The 18,602-nt window shown below is 64.8% G+C and overlaps 1 protein-coding gene across 2 annotated transcripts; it reads left to right on the forward strand.

Moving 5' to 3' along the window:
* The first annotated feature begins 3,620 nt into the window (after positions 1-3,620).
* Positions 3,621-17,027, forward strand: GRIN2C (glutamate ionotropic receptor NMDA type subunit 2C). 2 transcript variants are annotated; one of them, XM_038165345.2, is made up of 13 exons: positions 3,621-3,844; positions 7,563-7,986; positions 8,877-9,469; positions 9,694-9,808; positions 10,316-10,527; positions 11,581-11,746; positions 11,843-11,996; positions 12,831-12,956; positions 13,047-13,276; positions 13,506-13,666; positions 14,113-14,300; positions 14,733-14,965; positions 15,276-17,027. In XM_038165345.2, the coding sequence occupies exons 2-13, from the start codon at positions 7,579-7,581 to the stop codon at positions 16,641-16,643; spliced, it is 3,954 nt and encodes a 1,317-aa protein (XP_038021273.2). In that variant the 5' UTR covers positions 3,621-3,844; positions 7,563-7,578; the 3' UTR covers positions 16,644-17,027. The 2 variants fall into 2 exon arrangements, with proteins under 2 accessions (XP_038021273.2, XP_038021272.2); XM_038165344.2 differs by having other exon boundaries at positions 3,623-3,844; positions 11,578-11,746.
* Positions 17,028-18,602: the final 1,575 nt, after the last annotated feature.

The raw sequence follows: 18,602 nt of genomic DNA on the forward strand, positions 1-18,602 counted from the left end.
AACCTCATCCCCTCTCCAAAAGGACCCCAAACACATCCGTGGCTCCAGAACCCCACAGCCTCCCAATTTCCACTCCTGCCCTTAAACCCCCAATCTTTCCAGCGCTCTGCACCACCCAAAGTATTTTGGAGGCCCCAAACCACGACGGGGCCGAGATGCCCGGCTCCCCCAGGCACTGTGCCACTAAGCACACCGATGGCACAGTCACCAGGGACGGGCACCCGTGCCCCATCCTGCCCCATGGGAATGGGGCCGGAGGGTTCCTCCCTCGGGGTTCATTGTGGACATAGGGCTGTGAGCTGCTTTGCTGGGGCTGGGAGGGGAGCAGAGAGATGTAAAGTCACAGCAGCTGCTCCGAGGAGCTATTTAGGGAAAGGCAGTGAAAAAAGTTGTTGGAGGGACGCCCCAGGAGGAAACCATTTCCTCCCTCCCTGGGAAATTTCCACTTCCAGCCCCAGCTCCCACTGCCTCGGCTCCCCCCCTCCAGGGCAGCCCTGCAGGCAGCTGCCACCGAGGGGAGGAATTATCCCCGCAGGGCCGAAAACCTCCCCGTTTATTTCAGATCCCTTAATTACCCTGCAGGTGGGAAGCTGGGCAGAGCGGGGCTGTGCCACGAGGGCCCTACTGCATCCACCCAAAGCCCCAAATGCTTTTATGGGACGGGCAGACAGCAGGGCTCCCACAAAGGCGATGTTCAGCTGCATTTCAGTGTCTAACAAGACCTGGATGACAACATGTGGTCGGTTCCCAGTTCAGACACGGATGGGCTCAGACCACAGTATTTTTGGCTAAGCCTGGAGGGGGAGGGAGGGAGGGAGAACCGGCAGCCAGGACCAGGTCGGTGCAGATCTGGGGCTAAATCTCTGCTCTCTGCCACATGGCTCACCCACAAGGCTCAGCCAGCCCCATGAGAGGTTAAATTGGGGCTGGCATGGGGAGCCCCGGGTGCGCAGCATCCCCAGAAGGGTGGTGCTGAGGGACCAGGGAAATTGGAGGTGTCAAGGGTCGTCTTGGGGTGCAGCCAGTGCTTTTTTATTTTTTTATTTTTTATTAATTTTTTTCCAGGCTGACCTTTGTAACAGCCAGGGCAGTGATTATGGCTGCAAACAGGATTTGTGTTGCCGACTTGTTGAAATTGGGCATTTCTGAGGGCTGCAAGGCAGCTCCCGAGGCTGGGGCTGCGTTACGAAACCGCGCGGCACAGACCCGGGAGCAGGTTGCATCGGGGGGGAAATCTTCATTTTTGCACGGGAAAAAAAAATTTAAAAATGTGGTTTTTTTGTTCGTTTGATTGTTTTTAAGACCCTGAAGGGCTTTGCCAGCAAAGCTGGAGACACACGCAGGAGCTGGGGCTGCAGACCAGCCGTCAGCCGGCGCTGTGCCTCCTCGCCGCTGCAGCAGCGGAGCTGGCACCTTCCTCCAGCTGCTTGTGGCTCCCAGGGGACAGGAGCCGTGGCCGTGGGGGTGGCACGGGTGTCACCACCCCCTGAGCTGCTCGTCCCCGCTGCGAGGCACCCGGCTGTGCGTCGGGTCTGTCTGTCTGTCCGTCTGTCTGACCCTCAGGTGGGGTCTGGGCTGGGAGCAGAGAGCCCCTGGGGGAGGAACATCCCATGGGGGTGGCCAAGGAGCACGTAGGGAGAGGGAGCGGGTTGGGGATCCCATGGCAGCCCCAAAGGACCCGGGTCTCTGGAAAATCCCAGTCCAGGCCTCGGCGAGGGGGGGGGACGAAGGGGTTAATCGCAGCCGAGGTGCTGCTTTCTCCTTCGGGCTGTTGAAACCTTTTTGTTTTCGTGGGAAAAGGGTCGGAGGCAGCAGTGACCTGTTGCTAACCCCTAAATCTCCTTTCCCTGGGCAGGGGAGAGGCCTCGCTGCCTGCACCGGGCAGGGGCTGAGCCCCGAGCCCCTGCACCACTTCCCCACCGAGCCTGCAAAACCCTGGTGCCGTGGGGATTTGGGCAAGCTCTCCTGCAGACGGCGAGGCTGCTGCCTGTAAATCTGTTAAAATAAAGGCCGGGAGGAAAATTCAGCTTCCATGCTCTGCGTTAGGGCACCTCCAGCACCCCCCAGGGCATTGGCAGCCCCTGGGCAGCACCCTGGGGCCAGGCAGGTCCTGTGTTCCCAGCCCAGGGCCAGCTGCGAGCACGGGGGTTTGTAGGATAAAACCTCCCTGGAAATGGGTTTCCCACACCCCGGCAGTGCTGCAGGTACGTCTGCCCTGGCCATTGAACCGTGGTGGGGAGGGACGTGGATGGGCACTGGGATCGTGGTTGGTGATGGTGGGGAGTTTGGTGGCACAGGGAAACGGTGCTGCTGGTGCTGCTGCTGGTGCTACTGGTGCCACTGGTGCCACTGGTGCTGCAGGTGGCCACAGTGCCACCGTGGCTGGCAGCCACCCCGCTGCCCTGAAGGTTTTGCTCTGGGGTGGCCGTGGCCCCGCGCCGGGCACCGTCCCCTTCCCCTGGGGCACCGCACGCAGCCGGTGCCGGAGGAGGTGTGCAGGTGCTTTTGGGGACGATTTGTGGTGTTTTGGTGGCTCCGAGCCGGGGCACGCTGAGGGTTTGGAGCAGCTGCCCCGCTGGCAGAGCCCCAACTTGGCTCCAGCCCCATGGGGAGCTGCGGTCTCCCCAGCAGCACCCCTGCAGAGCTCAGCCTGGTTTTGGGGCCGTGAGGCAGCAGCGCCCAGCCTGGGGGCAACGGGACCCCACCGGGGCCCCTGTCCATGTCCCCCTTCATTCTCTGGAGCCCCCCCTCTCCCCCCCCCCCGGGCCTGGTTTGCTCTCCGGCAGTGCCGGGGATCAGCCGCTGCCTTAATGCTGCTCCTGGTGACAGCTGGAGGCTGCTGCTGCCTGCGGGGGCTTTGCTCTCTGCGCCCCCCCTGCCACCGATGGGGGCCCCGGGGCTGTTCCTGGGGTGCCCCTGGGGGTGGGCTGCAGGGGGGCAGTGCCCGGCTGGGGACAGGAGGGGGGACACGGGACGGGGGGCTCTGCATGGGCTGTTCCTGGTGTTGTTTTTCCCTCCTGGGGATGTCGGGGGGGTGGGGAGCCGGGGGGGGGCTTTGCCCCCTGCGCACCCCAAGCCTGGGACCACCGCCGGCTGCAAAGGCGCAAAGCGGGGAGGGGGCTGCGGGCAGCCCCGAGGTGGCAGCAGGAGGGCAGGAGCCCGGAGGACATCTGTCTCGTCCTTCTGCCAAGCCTCCTCCTCCTCTTCCTCCTCCTCCTCCTCCTCCTCCTCCTCCTCCGCCCCCCCCCCCCCGGCCCCGGCCGTGCCCGCATCCCAGCCTCCGGCCCCCAGCACCGCCGGCTCCCCCCGGCCGTCCCGGGGCATGGCTACGGGGGGGCGGCCGGCATGAAGCCGGGGTGGGGGGGTGGGGGGGAGCCCGTCCCCTCTGTCCTCCCCCACCCCCCCCAAAAAAAACCCAAAAAACACCTGCTGGCATCGGGCGAGCTCGGGCCCCCCCCTCCCGTGCGCACCCACCCCTCTCCCGCTCCCTCCTTCCTCCGCTCCCATCCCTGCCGCAGCTGCAGAGCTTCCTCCTCCTCCTCCTCCTCCTCCTCCTCCTCTTCCAAGGACGAGTCCGGGACCGACGGGCGGCCGCTGGACCCCCCCCCCGCCCCCCCTGCCCCCCGGCTCCCCACCCTACATCCCACCCCATCCCTTCCCCTTCCCCTTCCCCCGCGCATCCCGCAGCCGGGCCGGGCGCACCGGGCGCACCGGGGACCGCTCCTGCCCCCGGGGGCTGCCCCGCGGCGAGGGGGGGGGCCCTGGGAGCCGTGCCCCGGCCCCGGGACGTGCAGCCCCCCCCGGAGGTGCGGGGCATGTAGGCAGCCGGAGCAGCGCTGGTCCCGTAAGTACCGGGCGGGTTGGGGGCGGCCGAGCCCCCCCGACGGGCTCCGCTGCCACCGGGAGGAACTTTTGGGGGGGAGTCGGGTGGGATTTTATTCGGGGGGGGGGGCTGCTTGGGTTGTTTCCTAACCCGTCCCCTCTGCTCCAGCATCCCCACGTCCTGGGGGGAGGATGAAAATTAAGCTTGGGTTGTTTTTAAGGAGGGTGGGAGGGAGCCCCCCACCCAAAAAAAAAATAATAAAGGGCCCCCCCCTTGGTGCCCCCAGCCCTGTCCCCCCAGCACCTTGCGTAACGCAGCGGGAGGAGGACGCTGGGGGTTTATTTTGGGTTAATCCAGCTTCGACCTTTCCTAAGCTGCGTTTGGGTGCGTGCGGCTGCGGGGTCCGCCGGGACCCTGCCCGCAACTGGTGCCCGGTGAGGAGGAGGAGGAGGAAGGGGATGAGGAGGAAGGTGATGAGGAGGAAGGTGATGCTGGGTGCTGGAGGATGAAGGTTGAAAGGAGACGGCGCTCGCCGCTGGCTGCCGCCGCTTCTCCCCCCCCCCACAATCCCCAGGTCCCCAGCCAAGAGTTGGTTTTGGGGAGGTTTTGGGGAGGTTTTGCTGCTTTTCCTCTTTCGGGGGGCTCCGTTGGCAGCACCAAGCCCGGTTCCCACCCCCAGCAGTGCCCCGAGCATCCATCCCCGCCAGGGTCCGCTTCCTTCTGTCCTTTCCATCCCCTTCCCTGCCCGCTCTGTCCCTTCCCCGTGGTTTTCAGGCTCGGAGGCTTTTTTTTTGGGATAAGGTTTCTCTTCCTCGGGAGGTGTTTTGCGTTTCGGGGTTTTATTTCTCCCCTCCCTGAGGTCAAAATATCTGCAGGAGCTCTGCCCTGGCTGCGTTGGGGCTCGGAGCAGGGGAGGGAGGGATGGGGGAAGGAGGTTTAAAACCAGGAGCAAACTTTCCCTGTTGCATTAAAATAACATTTCGGGAGGTGGAGGATGGTGAGGGCTGGAGCAGTGCCTGGAGCAGGTTTCTGCGAGCGCTTGGCTTCTCGGGTGAAGCTGCGCAGAGGAAAGCTGTCAGAAACACCCCAAAAGCACCAAAAAGCCACGGAGCGGCCCCGTTGGTGTCCTGTCATCCCCGGGGAGGCTGCAGGGAGGTGGCATTGCTGTGCCCCAGGTGCACGGTGACAGCGGGGTTCAGCAAATGTCCTGGGGCACCAAGCAGGACGTGCCAAGTCATCCTCCTCCTCCTCCGCCTCCAGCAGCCTTCCTGTGTTCGCCTTCTCCCCCCAAATCCCATTTTCCCACCCCCCCCAGAAGAAGAAGAAGCTGTGGGGCACTGCGCTGGCTGCGCCCCAGCTCCTCCCTGCGCTTTGCAGCCCAAACCCGGATATTTTGGAGCGGGGCTGACCCCGACCCAAGCCCCACCAGCTGCCCGAGGGGCTCGGCCAGCCTCAAGCCCCCGCCAGCCTCCTCTGAAGCCCCAGCGGGCACGATGCTGCACCCCGCTGCTGCTCCGACCCCAGCCCCACAGCCCCAGCCCCTCCACGCTGTCTCCCTGGCAAGGACGGGGATTTATTCCCCCGGTGATCTGAGCGGTGGCTCAACACGGTTTTGAGCCCGTGCCCACCTCCTGTCCCTGCAATCATCACCGTGCTCTGGGAGCGAGGGCCAGGGGCTCGCTTTTGGTCCGTTTTCCCCAAATCCGTCCCCATTCGGAGCCTGGTTGGGAGCAGCACCTTTGCAGGCAGCACCTGGCTTTGCAGGAAGGGTTTTTTTGGAGTCTGTGTGCGGATTAACCGGTGCCGGAGGAGTCCCCCCAAACCCAGGTGTGAGGAAGAGGAGGAGGATTTGCAGCCCGGCCGTCCCGTGCTGGTTGGGGATGGGAGAAGCACCAGGGCTGGAGGAAGGAGCCCGATCAGCCACCGCGAGGGCCCGGGGTATATTTAAACGTCCTTGAGGAGGAATCAGCCGGGCAAAGCCGCTGGGAGGGCGGCTCTGTTTGTTTTGGGTGGCGTGCTGCTCCCCTTCCTCCCCGCTCGGGTAGCCGGTGCTGGATTCCCGATGAATTATTTATCTCGGGACTAAAAATACCCGGGAATGGCGGCGAGGAGCGGGCGGCGGGGGCCAGCCCGGCCGTGCCGTAGCGTGGGACGGTGCCAACATGAGTCACCGGCCGCCCTCCCCGGCCAAGGGGCCGCGGCCATCGCCTTGGCGTCGTGGCTGCCGCGGTGTGGGGTGGCAGGAGGAGGGCCAGGTGGGCAGGGAGCACCCCCCAGTGCCGTAGGGTGGGGTGCCGGGGGTGGCCGTGCCCCTGCCCCCAAGCTGATGCCCACGCTGCGATGCCGGGTGCTGGCATCAGGGCGCACTCCTTGGGGTCATTTTGTGGGTTTCCGTCCCAAATTCTGGCGGTGTTTTTGGCACCGAGGGAGTTGCGTGCCGAGGGGCTGAGCATTGGCGTGGAGGGGTCCCCAGGGCAGCCCGCACCCCGAATCCAGCCCCAACCTCGGGCTGTGCCGAGGGCTCGTTAAGCGGCAGTGGCTTTTAATTGCCAGTGACGATTCTGAGCGCCAGCTGGCAGCTGGCACCTCGCTGCACGCAGTGACACCGGGCCATGGCCAGCGCCACCGTGGCCGGTGGTGGCCCTGGGGCAACAGGGCTTGGGGAGGGAGGGGAATCGGCGTTCCCTGCAGCTTTTAATTGTAGGGTGAGCTCCGGCACAGGGGAGCAGCGCCGTGCACAGCCCCGGGGGGATGTCACCCCCTGGCACAGGCTTGGCGTGTTGGATGCGCTGGGGTGGCAGGCGCTGCAGAGCCCCGAGGCAGGGCTCCGTGTGGCTGAATCCTCCCACAAGGGCACCTTTCGGGTGGCTCCCAGCTCCCCGGGCTGCTCGGCCACCTCGCACAGCCCCGGGGCCGGGGGGAGAGAAGGGCACCTGCGGGGCACGCGTGGTGCAGGGGGGCTCCTGGAGAACCAAAAATCAGTTATTGCATTGCTGGTGGGCAGCTAAAGGTGATTTATTTTTTTTTTCACCCCTCTATAAGCGCTGCTCTCACCCTGCGTGCTCAACCCGGGTGCCAGCACGGCCAAAGCTGGCGGAGGAGGCGCTGATGGGGGAATTTGGGGTTTGCAGGCACCAGGCAGGCAGGCAGCCTCCCCGCATGCTGGTGGGGGCTTGGGGCAGGAGCCGAGGGGCTCTTTCTGCCCGTCCCCAGCCCCGCTGCACCCCGAACCCCTTTGGCTGGCCGGGGAGCTGCTCTGCGCTGCAGAGGAGGGTGCGGAGGGGGACGCCAGCTTTCATCCCTTAAATATTTCAGGTGCCTGTCAGCTGCGGAGGGAGGTGTGAAGGAGCATCCAGCTCCTCCTGCCACCTCTAGCTCCTGCCACCTCTTGCCAAGGGGGCAAGAAAAAGCATCCTGACAGTGGGGGCCTGCAGGGGAAGGAGGGCAGTGGGGCTGGAAGGGGACGGAGGTGGTGGGGTGGGGATGTTAGGGGGTGGGAAGCAGGGACCAGATGGGAAGGATCTGTGGGGATGTGGCACTGGGCACCAGCACCCCAAAAGGGGCTGAGCTGGGGGGTGCAGCCCTGTGCTCCCCCCTGCACCGCATCCAGCCTCTGAAGGATGAGGGTCCCCTCGTTTATGGGGGTCACCTGCCCTGGGGTGGCACACAGATGGGGGGTCTGGGCGAGCGGGGGTCCTGGCGGAGGGCTGGATGCGAGGGGCTGTGTCCGTCCCCACAGGGACGTGGCGGTGGACATGGGCAGAGCGCCGGCACCCGCTCTGCTTCTGTCGCTGGTGCTGGGCTGCTCGGCTGCCTTCAGCGACGTCCTGCTGCCCGGCCCCGAGGAGCCGGTGGTCAACGTGGCCGTGGTGTTCGGGGGCACGTCCTACCCGCTGCACATGCGCTCCCGCCTGAGCCCCCAGAGCTTCCTGGACATGCCCCTGGAGATCCACCCCATCACCGTCATCGTCAACGACACCAACCCCAGCAGCCTCCTCACCCACATCTGCAGCGTCCTGGCCAGCCACAAGATCCACGGCATCGTCTTCGAGGACAACGTCGGCACCGAGGCGGTGGCGCAGATCCTTGACTTCGTCTCCTCCCAGACCCAAGTCCCCGTCATCAGCATCAGCGGGGGGTCTGCGGTGGTCCTCACCCCGAAGGTGAGGCTTTCACCGGGGTTGTTCCCCGGGGGGTGACTCCCTGGCTTTCCAGGCAGGATTTGGCTCATCCCCCCTCTCATCCCCTCCCTGGGTGCTTGTCCTGTACCCGGCACCTGGGGGGGGGTCCTGGTGCTGGTTCATGGCATCAGCAGCTCGGAGGGATCCCAGCTGTGCTCTTCGGGGCAGGGGCAAACATCTGGCCACCCCCCCCCAAGCTGTTTAGGGGTTGCTTTCGTGCTCTGGGGTCTAAACCCCCTGGGTGTCCCCTCTGCACCTCTGCCTGCACCAGGCTCCCCGGGTAGGTGGCAGTGGGCAAGGTGGCCTGGGCTGGATCCACCCCGTTGCTGTAGGCTGGTGTCCTGCAGCTACCCTTGAGGGGGTTTAAGGGGTGATGCCCCCACTCCCCGGCCCCCTCTGGGCACATCTGTGGCTTCAAAGGAAAAAAAAAAATCTGGAGGTGGAGGCGGTCTGCGTGGCGAAACGCTGCTGCCTGCTCGTGACCTTCTGCAAATGCCATTCGCTGCATCATTTAAGACAGAATCAGCTCAATTAAGATTTGCTAATGAGAGGCCAGATGGCCGCGGAGGTGGGGCGGGCGATGGGAGGTGACTGCAGGTAGCGGGGCGGGAGCTGCTCCCCGGCACGATGCGGGAAGCGCCCGGCCTCTGCTGGACACCCCTGGATGGGTTTTGGCCAACACCCCGGGACCACTTGGCCCTGAGCAGTTTGGTGGTGGCCACGGCTCGGCGGATCCCGTGGGGATGAACTGGTCCCATTTTGGGTGTCCCCACCCCACGGACCCCACTGTCCCATAGCTCCTCCAGCTCTCCACGGGGGTCCACAAGGGCGCCGTGGTGCCAAGCACCCCCTGACTGCTCCTCGTCCCGCAGGAGCCCGGCTCGGCCTTCCTGCAGCTGGGCGTCTCCATCGAGCAGCAGATCCAGGTGATCTTCAAGGTGCTGGAGGAATACGACTGGGGCTCCTTCGCTGTCATCACCAGCCTCTACCCGGGCTACAACATCTTCCTGGACGTCATCCGCGCCTTCACGGACGCCAGCTACTTCGGCTGGGAGCTGCAGGAGGTGCTCACCTTCGAGATGAGCCAGGAGCGCAGCGGCTCCAGGACGCAGCGGCTCCTGCGGCAGCTGGACGCCCAGGTGCTCATCGCCTACTGCTCGCGGGACGAGGCCGAGTTCCTCTTCTCCATGGCCGAGCAAGCCGGCCTCGTGGGGCCGGGCTACGTCTGGATCGTGCCCAGCCTGACGGTGGGCAACATGGAGCTGCCGCCCGCCTCCTTCCCCGTCGGCCTCATCAGCGTGGTGACGGAGAGCTGGAAGCTCAGCCTGCGGCAGAAGGTGCGGGACGGGGTGGCCATCATCGCCATGGGGGCGGCCGGCTTCTTCCGAGCCCACGGCTTCCTCCCGGACGTGGGGAGGGATTGCCGGGCGCCCGCCGGCGCCGTGGCCAACAGCAGCTTCTACCGGTGAGGTCCCGGGGGGCTCCGTGATGTGGGGGGGATTTGGGGAGATGGAGGAGGGGAGGGGAAGGGGAAGGGAGGGCGATGGAGCTGGTGAAGCGGGGCTCCTCTCCCGGCCCCACATCTCCTCCTGGTTATTTTTGGGATCCAGGACCCCGGCTGGAGGCAGGGGGAGCCAGGGCCGTGCGGGCTGCGGGGTTCGGGCTCACCGTGCGCCGTGTCCCCACCAGGCACCTCCTCAACGTGACATGGGAGCACCGCGACTTCTCCTTCAACGAGGGCGGTTACCTGGTGCGGCCCACCATGGTGGTCATCTCGCTCAACCAGCACCGGCTCTGGGAGATGGTAGGAGCCCGGGGGCCGGGCACGGGCCGGGACCCCCCCAAAACACACACCGGGTTGAACCATGCAAGCCCCACGGCTGACACCAGGGCTCTTTTGGTGTTGTCCCTGCCAAATGGGGGCCCTGCAGATCCCCCAGCCCCGGCGCGTGCCCCTGGCTTTGTCCCCGCAGTATTTTCCCCCTGCAGATGAATTTTCTCCCCCCCATGAGCCTCCCCGTGCAGCACCGTGCGCCCTGAGGTGCTTTCTACGGGTGTTTTTTTTTTTTCAGTTTAAAACAATTTTGGGTGAAATTTGGCCACTTTTGCACTCTGGTGCGGCCGTAACCCCAAGAAAAAAACCCTCAGCCTGTGGACACCGGTGTAAAGAACCAGAGCAGGGGGGAGCTTGGCTCGGGCTCACCGTGGCTGAGCCCCAACCTAACGATGCTCTGGGGTGGGGGACGAGCCCCGAGGGCACGGGGACCCCCCCACGTCCCCCCTGGTGATGATGTCCTCTCGCCCGGGGCAGGTGGGGAAATGGGAGCACGGCATCATCCACATGAAGTACCCGGTGTGGCCCCGCTACGGCGCCTTCCTGCAGCCCGTGGTGGACAACCGGCACCTGACGGTGGCCACGCTGGAGGAGCGACCCTTCGTCATCGTGGAGAACACCGACCCCAGCACCGGCGTCTGCGTGCGCAACACCGTGCCCTGCCGCAAGCAGACCAACGCCTCCGCCAGGTGAGCGGGGCTGCTGGCCCCGTCCCCGCCACCCCCCGGGACACGGGCAGGGGCTGGGAAGGTGCTGGCTTCAGCTGGGACAGGGCTGGAGGCAGGGCAGGAGGGGGCCCCGCTGCCTGCCTGGCTGTGGGGGTGCTGGGAAAGGTTCCGTGCTTACCCACTGGGGGCTGGGGGACACCAGCAGTGTCCCCTCCTTCTCCTTCTCCTTCTCCTTCTCCTTCTCCTTCTCCTTCTCCTTCTCCTTCTCCTTCTCCTTCTCCTTCTCCTTCTCCTTCTCCTTCTCCTTCTCCTTCTCCTTCTCCTTCTCCTTCTCCTTCTCCTTCTCCTTCTCCTTCTCCTTCTCCTTCTCCTTCTCCTTCTCCTTCTCCTTCTCCTTCTCCTTCTCCTTCTCCTTCTCCTTCTCCTTCTCCTTCTCCTTCTCCTTCTCCTTCTCCTTCTCCTTCTCTTCTCCTTCTCTTCTCCTTCTCCTTCTCCTTCTCCTTCCCCTTCCCCTTCCCCTTCCCCTTCCCCTTCCCCTTCCCCTTCCCCTTCCCCTTCCCCTTCCCCTTCCCCTTCCCCTTCCCCTTCCCCTTCCCCTTCCCCTTCCCCTTCCCCGCTTGCTCCTGCTCCTCCTCTTCCCTGTTCCCCTTTCCCCTTCCCTTTCCCTTTCCCTTTCCCTTTCCCTTTCCCTTTCCCTTTCCCTTTCCCCTTCCCTTTCCCTTTCCCTTTCCCTTTCCCTTTCCCTTTCCCTTTCCCTTTCCCTTTCCCTTTCCCTTTCCCTTTCCCTTTCCCTTTCCCTTTCCCTTTCCCTTTCCCTTTTCCTCCTTCCCCTTTCCTCTCCTTTCTTCCCTTTTCTCCCTTCCCCATACCCCTTTCCTATTCCCTTTCCCCTTTATCCCTTTTCTCTTTCTTCTCTCCCCTTTCTCTTCCCAATTCTTCTTTTTTCCCTTTCCACTTTTTCCCCTCCCCTTTTTTCTCCTTTCATCTTTTCCCCCTTTTGCTGCTTTCCCCTTATTCCCCTTTCCTCTTTCCGTGGGGACCCGGACCCACATTTTCTCATTGCGCTTTCAGCAGCGATGGCCTGGCGGACCCCTACACCAAGCTGTGCTGCAAGGGCTTCTGCATCGACATCCTGAAGAAGCTGGCCAAGGCGGTCAAGTTCTCCTACGACCTCTACCTGGTGACCAACGGCAAGCACGGCAAGATCGTCCGCGGGGTGTGGAACGGCATGATCGGGGAGGTAGGGGGGCGCCGGGCATCTCCTCCTCCTCCTCCTCCTCCTCCTCCTCCTCCTCCTCCTCGTCCTCCTGCCCTGAGCTCTCCCTGCCCTCCCCAGGTGTATTACCGGCGTGCCGACATGGCCATCGGCTCCCTCACCATCAACGAGGAGCGCTCCGAGATCGTCGACTTCTCCGTGCCCTTCGTGGAGACCGGCATCAGCGTGATGGTGGCCAGGAGCAACGGCACCGTCTCGCCCTCCGCCTTCCTCGGTGAGCGCAGGCGGGCTGACCCCGGTCCTCCTGCAGGGGCGGGTGGGAAATGTTGCTGGGTTTTAATCATTTTGGCAAAAAAAAATCCTGTTTGTGAGCCGCAGGGGAAGGCTGCGGGGCTGGCGTCGGGGATTTCTCCTCCTCTCGCCCAAGTAATCCCGTTAGTATGGAGATTGGGGCAGGGAGTGGGTTTTCCTCGTAGTTATTCACACGGCAGAGGAAGGATGAAGGTTTGGGGTCAGAGGAGCCGGGGGTTTGCTGGCAGAGCCCTGCCTGGGGACCCGAGCCCCCTGCTGCCCTTGCCAGGGCCAACCTAAACTGGGAAATCCCAGCAGCTGGGGCTAAAACTTCCCGTGAGTTTTACACGAGCAGAACTGCAGCCTAGAGAGGAGAGGAGAGCAGCCAAGGTCAGCACGAAATTCAGGCTGGAAACCCGGGGGGGTCCTTGAGGCTTTCCATGGGGGCACAGAGACAAGAGCCCAGCCTGGCCGGAGCGGGGCCGGGACAAGGCAGAGGACAGGGGTGGCCCTGAGCACGCGCCCCCCACATCCCCTGTGGAGCCTGGGGGCAGCGCAGGGGGTAGGTAACCTCTGATCCCATGGGAAACCCCCACGGATGGCCCCAGAGGTGAGCAGCATCCCCCGAGCATCCCCCTGCCGATGGTATTCCAGCACGTCCCCCTCGCAGCAGCCCCCGTCTCTCTCGGCTCACCGAGGATCTGCCCGGTGATATTCGGGACATCGAGCCCAGGCTTTTGGGGAGGGCTCCAGGGTGTCCCTACGGGGATATGGGGACACGTCCCGGGACCCATGGGGACCCCCCTGCCCTTTGCAGAGCCCTACAGCCCGGCCGTGTGGGTGATGATGTTCGTCATGTGCCTCACCGTGGTGGCCGTCACCGTCTTCGTGTTCGAGTACTTCAGCCCCGTGGGCTACAACCAGAACCTCACCAGCGGCAAACGTGAGAGTTGGGGAGGCGGCTGTGGGGTGGGGGGGGGACGCGTCCCCGGCCGTGCTGACGCCTGTCCCCTCCATCCCCCGTCCCTACCAGGGCCGGGCGGTCCCTCCTTCACCATTGGCAAGTCGGTGTGGCTGCTGTGGGCCCTGGTCTTCAACAACTCCGTGCCCATCGAGAACCCCAAGGGCACCACCAGCAAGATCATGGTGCTGGTCTGGGCCTTCTTCGCCGTCATCTTCCTCGCCAGCTACACGGCCAACCTGGCCGCCTTCATGATCCAGGAGCAGTACATCGACACCGTGTCGGGGCTGAGCGACAGGAAGGTGGGGGCGCACGCTTCTCCCCCAGGTCCTCCCCAAAAATTAAGGTTATCTGGGTTGGGGACACCTTCCCCCGGGGAGGTGGGGGGCGCATCTTTGCGCCAGCCCGGTTGTGCGTGGGTGGGAGGAGGGGTGGGTGGCTTTGGGGACCTGGTGGGGACACGGGGGGACTTGGGGGGGATTGGGGGGACACGGTCCCCATGTGACGGAGCTGCTGGGCTCCGCGCTGCAGTTCCAGAAGCCGCAGGAGCAGTACCCCCCCTTCCGCTTCGGCACCGTCCCCAACGGCAGCACGGAGAGGAACATCCGCAGCAACTACCCCGACATGCACACCCACATGGTGAAGTACAACCAGCGCTCCGTGGAGGACGCCCTCACCAGCCTCAAGATGGGGTACGCCCCCCCCCGGGCTGGGGTGGGGGTCCCCCGGGTGAAGCACAGCTCCGTATGGCTCCCCGCGGCACAGGGCGATCCTCCCAGGGGGGGCATGGCTTCTGAAATGGGGTCAGCCCCTCCAAGGGAGCTCTCCAAGACGGGGTATGGCTCCATAAAGCTTGCCCAAATGGGATATACCCCCCCAAAAAAGTGTACAACCCCATGCAGAGGGCATAGAGCTTCCTACAGCCCCCCCCCCCAAATAGGATGTGTCCACCCCAGGTTGGGCTCCTCACCCCCAGATGGGTTTTTGGCTCCCCAAGCCGGGGTTAAGACCCCCCAAAAAAATGCCCCATCCACTCCCGCTGGGTCACAGCCACCCGAAAGAGGCACAGCTCCCCAAAAAGGGGTCTGCACCCCCAATACGAGACCCCCCCTCACCCGTCCCTCCCGGCGGCGGGCAGGAAGCTGGACGCCTTCATCTACGACGCGGCGGTGCTCAACTACATGGCGGGCAAGGACGAGGGCTGCAAGCTGGTGACCATCGGCTCGGGGAAGGTGTTCGCCACCACCGGCTACGGCATCGCCCTGCAGAAGGACTCGCGCTGGAAGCGGGCCATCGACCTGGCCCTGCTGCAGTTCCTGGGAGATGGTGGGGTGCCCGGGGCGGCTTCTCGGGGGTCCCGTGCTCTGTGGGTCATTGGAGGGTGGTCCCGAGGGGCTGGGGGGAGGTGGGTTGCACCTTCAAGGTGGCTTTAAACCAGGCTGTGGTTCTGCAGTTGGGTGGGTGGGGGTTATCCCCTCGGGGGTCTCCTTTCTTCTCGAAGGCTGGAAAATCCCAAATGGCCATATCCCAATCCCAAATCCAAATCCCAAATCGGAGGGGCTGGGATGTGAGGAGGGGACAGGGCACAGCTGGTACAAATGAGATGGCAGAAATCCTGGAGGATCCAGGGGATGCTCAGGCTGAGGGCTGAGCCAAGAACATCTCCAGTGGGTTGGGGGGGATTTTATCCTCCGGGGGCTGTGCTGGGTACCCGTGGTGGGTTTTCACCCCCCCCCCCATGGCTCTGCCTGGCTCTAGGGGAGACCCAGAAGCTGGAGACGGTGTGGCTGTCGGGGATCTGCCAGAACGAGAAGAACGAGGTGATGAGCAGCAAGCTGGACATCGACAACATGGCCGGGGTCTTCTACATGCTGCTGGTGGCCATGGGGCTCAGCCTGCTGGTCTTCGCCTGGGAGCACCTCGTCTACTGGAAGCTACGGCACAACGTCCCCAAATCCCACAAGCTCGACTTCCTCCTGGCCATCAGCAGGGTGCGTGCCCCCTGCCCCGGTGGTGCTGGGGATGTTGGGGAGGGGATACCAGGGAGGGGACATCGCGTCGGGGCTTTGGTCTCTGCTGGCTTTTCGGTGCCTGGGGTGGTGCTGGGTGAGTGATGGGGGGCAGGAGCCACCATGAGGTGGGGCAGGGGGCTCACATGGAGATTTTGGCTTTGCCTTCACCCAATCGACCCATCTCAGGCCAGCTCCTGGCTCTTCCCATCCCACCCAAACGACTTCTCGTGCCCTTGCATGGCTTGGAGGGCGCATGGCTGACGGTGCGCGGTCGCTGCTCTCCCCGCAGGGCATTTACAGCTGCTTCAGCGGGGTGCAGACCCTGCCCAGCCCCAGGCGGGCGCCCACGCCCGACGTGACGGCGAGCTCGGCCCAAGCCAACGTGCTGAAGATGCTGCAGGCCGCCAAGGACATGGTGTCGACAGCCAGCGTGGGCGGCTCGCTGGAGCACGCCACGCGCACCATCGAGGACTGGAGCAGCCGCAGCGAGCACCTCCAGACCACCTTCTCGCTCAGGACACCTCAGCTCGTGGTGCAGAACAGCACCGGCACCCACCGGGGCCTCTCCTCCGGCCCGGCCCCTGCCGAGAGGCTGGGCAGAGCCCCCGCTGCCAAGGGGGCCCCCCCGGGGCTCCCCCTGCCCATCCCCGTGGACTCGCGGCTGCCCGAGGAGGAGAAGCGGAGGGCAGCGAGCGAGCGCGTCCCCCGTGTCCTTCACCCCCTGAAGTTTCGGGGGGGCTGTGCCGGGGACAAAGCCCCCCGGGGCTGCATGGTGGGCAGCTTGCCTCATCTCCTGGCGAAGACGGCGCCGGAGGAGGATTTTGGGGAGCACATGGTGATGGGGAACCACATCGGCGCCCCCATCGGCACCCCGACACCACCCAGGGAGCTCCCGCTGCCGGACATCTACAGGGAGCACAAGCGGGGGGACCGGCTGCCCAACACCCCCCTGCTCTACGTGGATGGGGGACACCAGGGCTCGGGGACAGTGCCCCGGCTGCTCCCCACCTTGGAGACGAGGAGGGAGGTGGGAAACCCTTCCCTGCCCCCCACCTGTGCCCGCAGCTCCTTCCCGAAAGCCGCCAGGACTTGCAGAGCAGAGCGGGAGCATCCGAGCCACCGGGCGAGCACGGCCAGGGCGTCCTGGGAGCGGGGCGAGAAGCACCGAGCCACGGCGCTGCGACGCTGCGGCACCCACCAACCCACCGCCCGCACCGACATCCCCGACCTCTTCCCCGAAGCCGAGGCCGCCCACAGCTGCGGCCCCCACTGCCCCGAGGCCGCCGGGCGGCTGGTGGGGCCGGGCAGGGCACTGAGCTCGCCCATGGCACGGCTGCCGTCGTACCGGGAAGCGTGCCGGCAAAAGCCCCGCGGCACCGCGTGCGCGCCCTACGCCTACGTGGACTCGTGCGCTCACCTGCCCCTCTATTTAGGGCACCTTTCCCGTGGGTCCCCGCCACCCCGTGAGCACCCTGGGGTGCTGGGGGGCGGCCGGGGCTCGGGGCGCTGGGATGGAGCCTGCAGAGGCTGGGGGAGGCGCGGGGAGCCGGGCTTTCTGCGGGCGGTGGGGCCGGAGAGGCTGGCGGCTCGCGGGGTGGCGAGCCCCTGCGCCGGCGGGTCCTGGCGGAGGGTCTCCAGCCTGGAGTCGGAGGTGTGAGGGGGGACACGGGGGCTGTGTGGGCTGTGCTTGCTCCCCTCCTCTCCAGGGGGAGGAAAGCAAAGTGCCCCTTGCTCAGCTTCCCCACGGGTGAGCCGGTGGTTCCTGGCTGGGCTGCGGCACGGTGCTCCTCCCGGGGATGTGCTCGAGCACCCCGGGGTCCTCCACTGCTGGCAGCGGGATGCTCCAAGCCGGGTCCGTGCCCTCTGGGGGCTGGGGGAGCCTCCTCGGGGCCGGACTGGGTTGGCCCCGCAGGCAGGGCTGGCCGGGGACGCCGAACTCATCGCTGCCGCGTTTCCGTCATGTTTTGGCTCATTCAAGGGACTCAAAGCTCCACGTCTAGGTCATTAAAGAGACATTTTAAACCAGCTGGGGACCCTTCTTCCATCGCTGGCCATGAGCCCCGTGCTGCCCTTGGCTTTGTCCCCCCAGCCACAGCAATGCCCGAGCTCCTGAGCCCCAGCCCCGCTCGTGTCCCCGTGCCCGGCTGGCACCACTGCCCCCGGGCGCAGGCTGGGAGAGCACCCACGGAGCAAGATCTGGGGGAAATGTCCTTAATCCCGTTCCAACCTGCTGGTTTCAGCCCTCATTACCAGCACAGAAGGTCCAAGGTGTCCCACAGGGCCACCACCCCTGGGTCCCCGCAGGCTCGCTCCTCCTTCCCTTGCCCCATCCCGATGCAGCCAGTCGGGTGGCTGCTGGGCAAGGGCACCAAAGGGGTGGCTGCCAAGCCCCACAGAGGTCAGGAAAGGCCTGAACGCTCCTTGCCCGGGGACAGAAGCATTGGCAAGGCCTGTCCGTCCATCTGTCCATCCATCCACCCGTCCATCTGGCTGGGGCGAAACCCAGGCAGTGTCCCACCTCCCCCCCCCCCTCCCCGCAGCCTGGCTGCCATCGCGCGCCGGCGCTGACACTTTAATTCCCGTTACTTATTTATCACTGCAATTGTCTCTTAATTGCTTTGGCAGCCCCTCCGAAGGCCACTCGGGGAGGGAGGAAGGTGGCGATGGAAAACTAAAGGTGGTAAATGAATGAAGCTGGTGGGGGGGAGCTTTCCCGTGCCACCCCTGCCCATGGCACCACTTTGCATGGGGCAGCTCCGGCCAGGCTGCTCCCCACCAGGCTCCAAGTGCCCTGGGGAGTTTTCCCCCCAAATTGTGGCTTTCTGGCCCAAAAATCCAGCACAGAGCATGGCAACTTCAGCTGGGCTCAGCGGGGTCCGAGGCCGAGCCTGAGCAGGGTTTGGGGGCTGTAGGAAAAAAACAGAGCGGAAAAGGGGCCGGAAAAAAAAATCCCCAACCCACGTTTTATATTAATTAGTTATATCCCCGGTGACTCAGCAGAAGACAAATGGATTCTCCTCATGTTTTATTGAAGGGTTTTGCTGCGGGAGGCGGAGGGCAGCGAGGGATGGGGCACCCCGGGGTGCTGCCAGGAGAGGTGGCCCGGGGGTGGGTGCCCACAGGGCTCACGGCTGGACCCGGGGTCGGGCAGCCAGGGCCAGGGGCTCCCCCATGTGCCCCCAGCACCCAGGTCCCCCCCCATGGTGGAGGTATTTGCATATCTAATTTAGTTGCTAATTGGGATGGGAAAAGCTGCTTTTCTGGGGGTAACTCGGGGTGCTGATGGGAGAGGAGCAGCCCAGAGGTCGGTCGGTGGCGGCTCCGGGCTGCCCAAAGCAGAAGTTGGGTATTTAATGCTTAGCAGCCTCCGAGCCGTGCTATTTCTTCCCGGCGAGATGGGCTAATCAATCACTTTTTAATTTGGCTGCCTCTGGCACCCGCGCTGCCCTGGGCTGCTGGCCGTGTGCACCCTGGGCGAGGAAACCGCTGCCGGCACCGCGCCCCCCGGCACCCACCCTGCTCAGCCCCTGCCTCTGCCAGCCCCGGCATCTCTGCGTCCACGGGAGCTGCCCCAAGGCGCCCACCCCCAGTTATCCCATTAGGAATGGTTTTCCCT

Source organism: Anas platyrhynchos, chromosome 19 (assembly GCF_047663525.1).
Source record: "Anas platyrhynchos isolate ZD024472 breed Pekin duck chromosome 19, IASCAAS_PekinDuck_T2T, whole genome shotgun sequence".
NCBI classification, from domain to species: domain Eukaryota; kingdom Metazoa; phylum Chordata; class Aves; order Anseriformes; family Anatidae; genus Anas; species Anas platyrhynchos.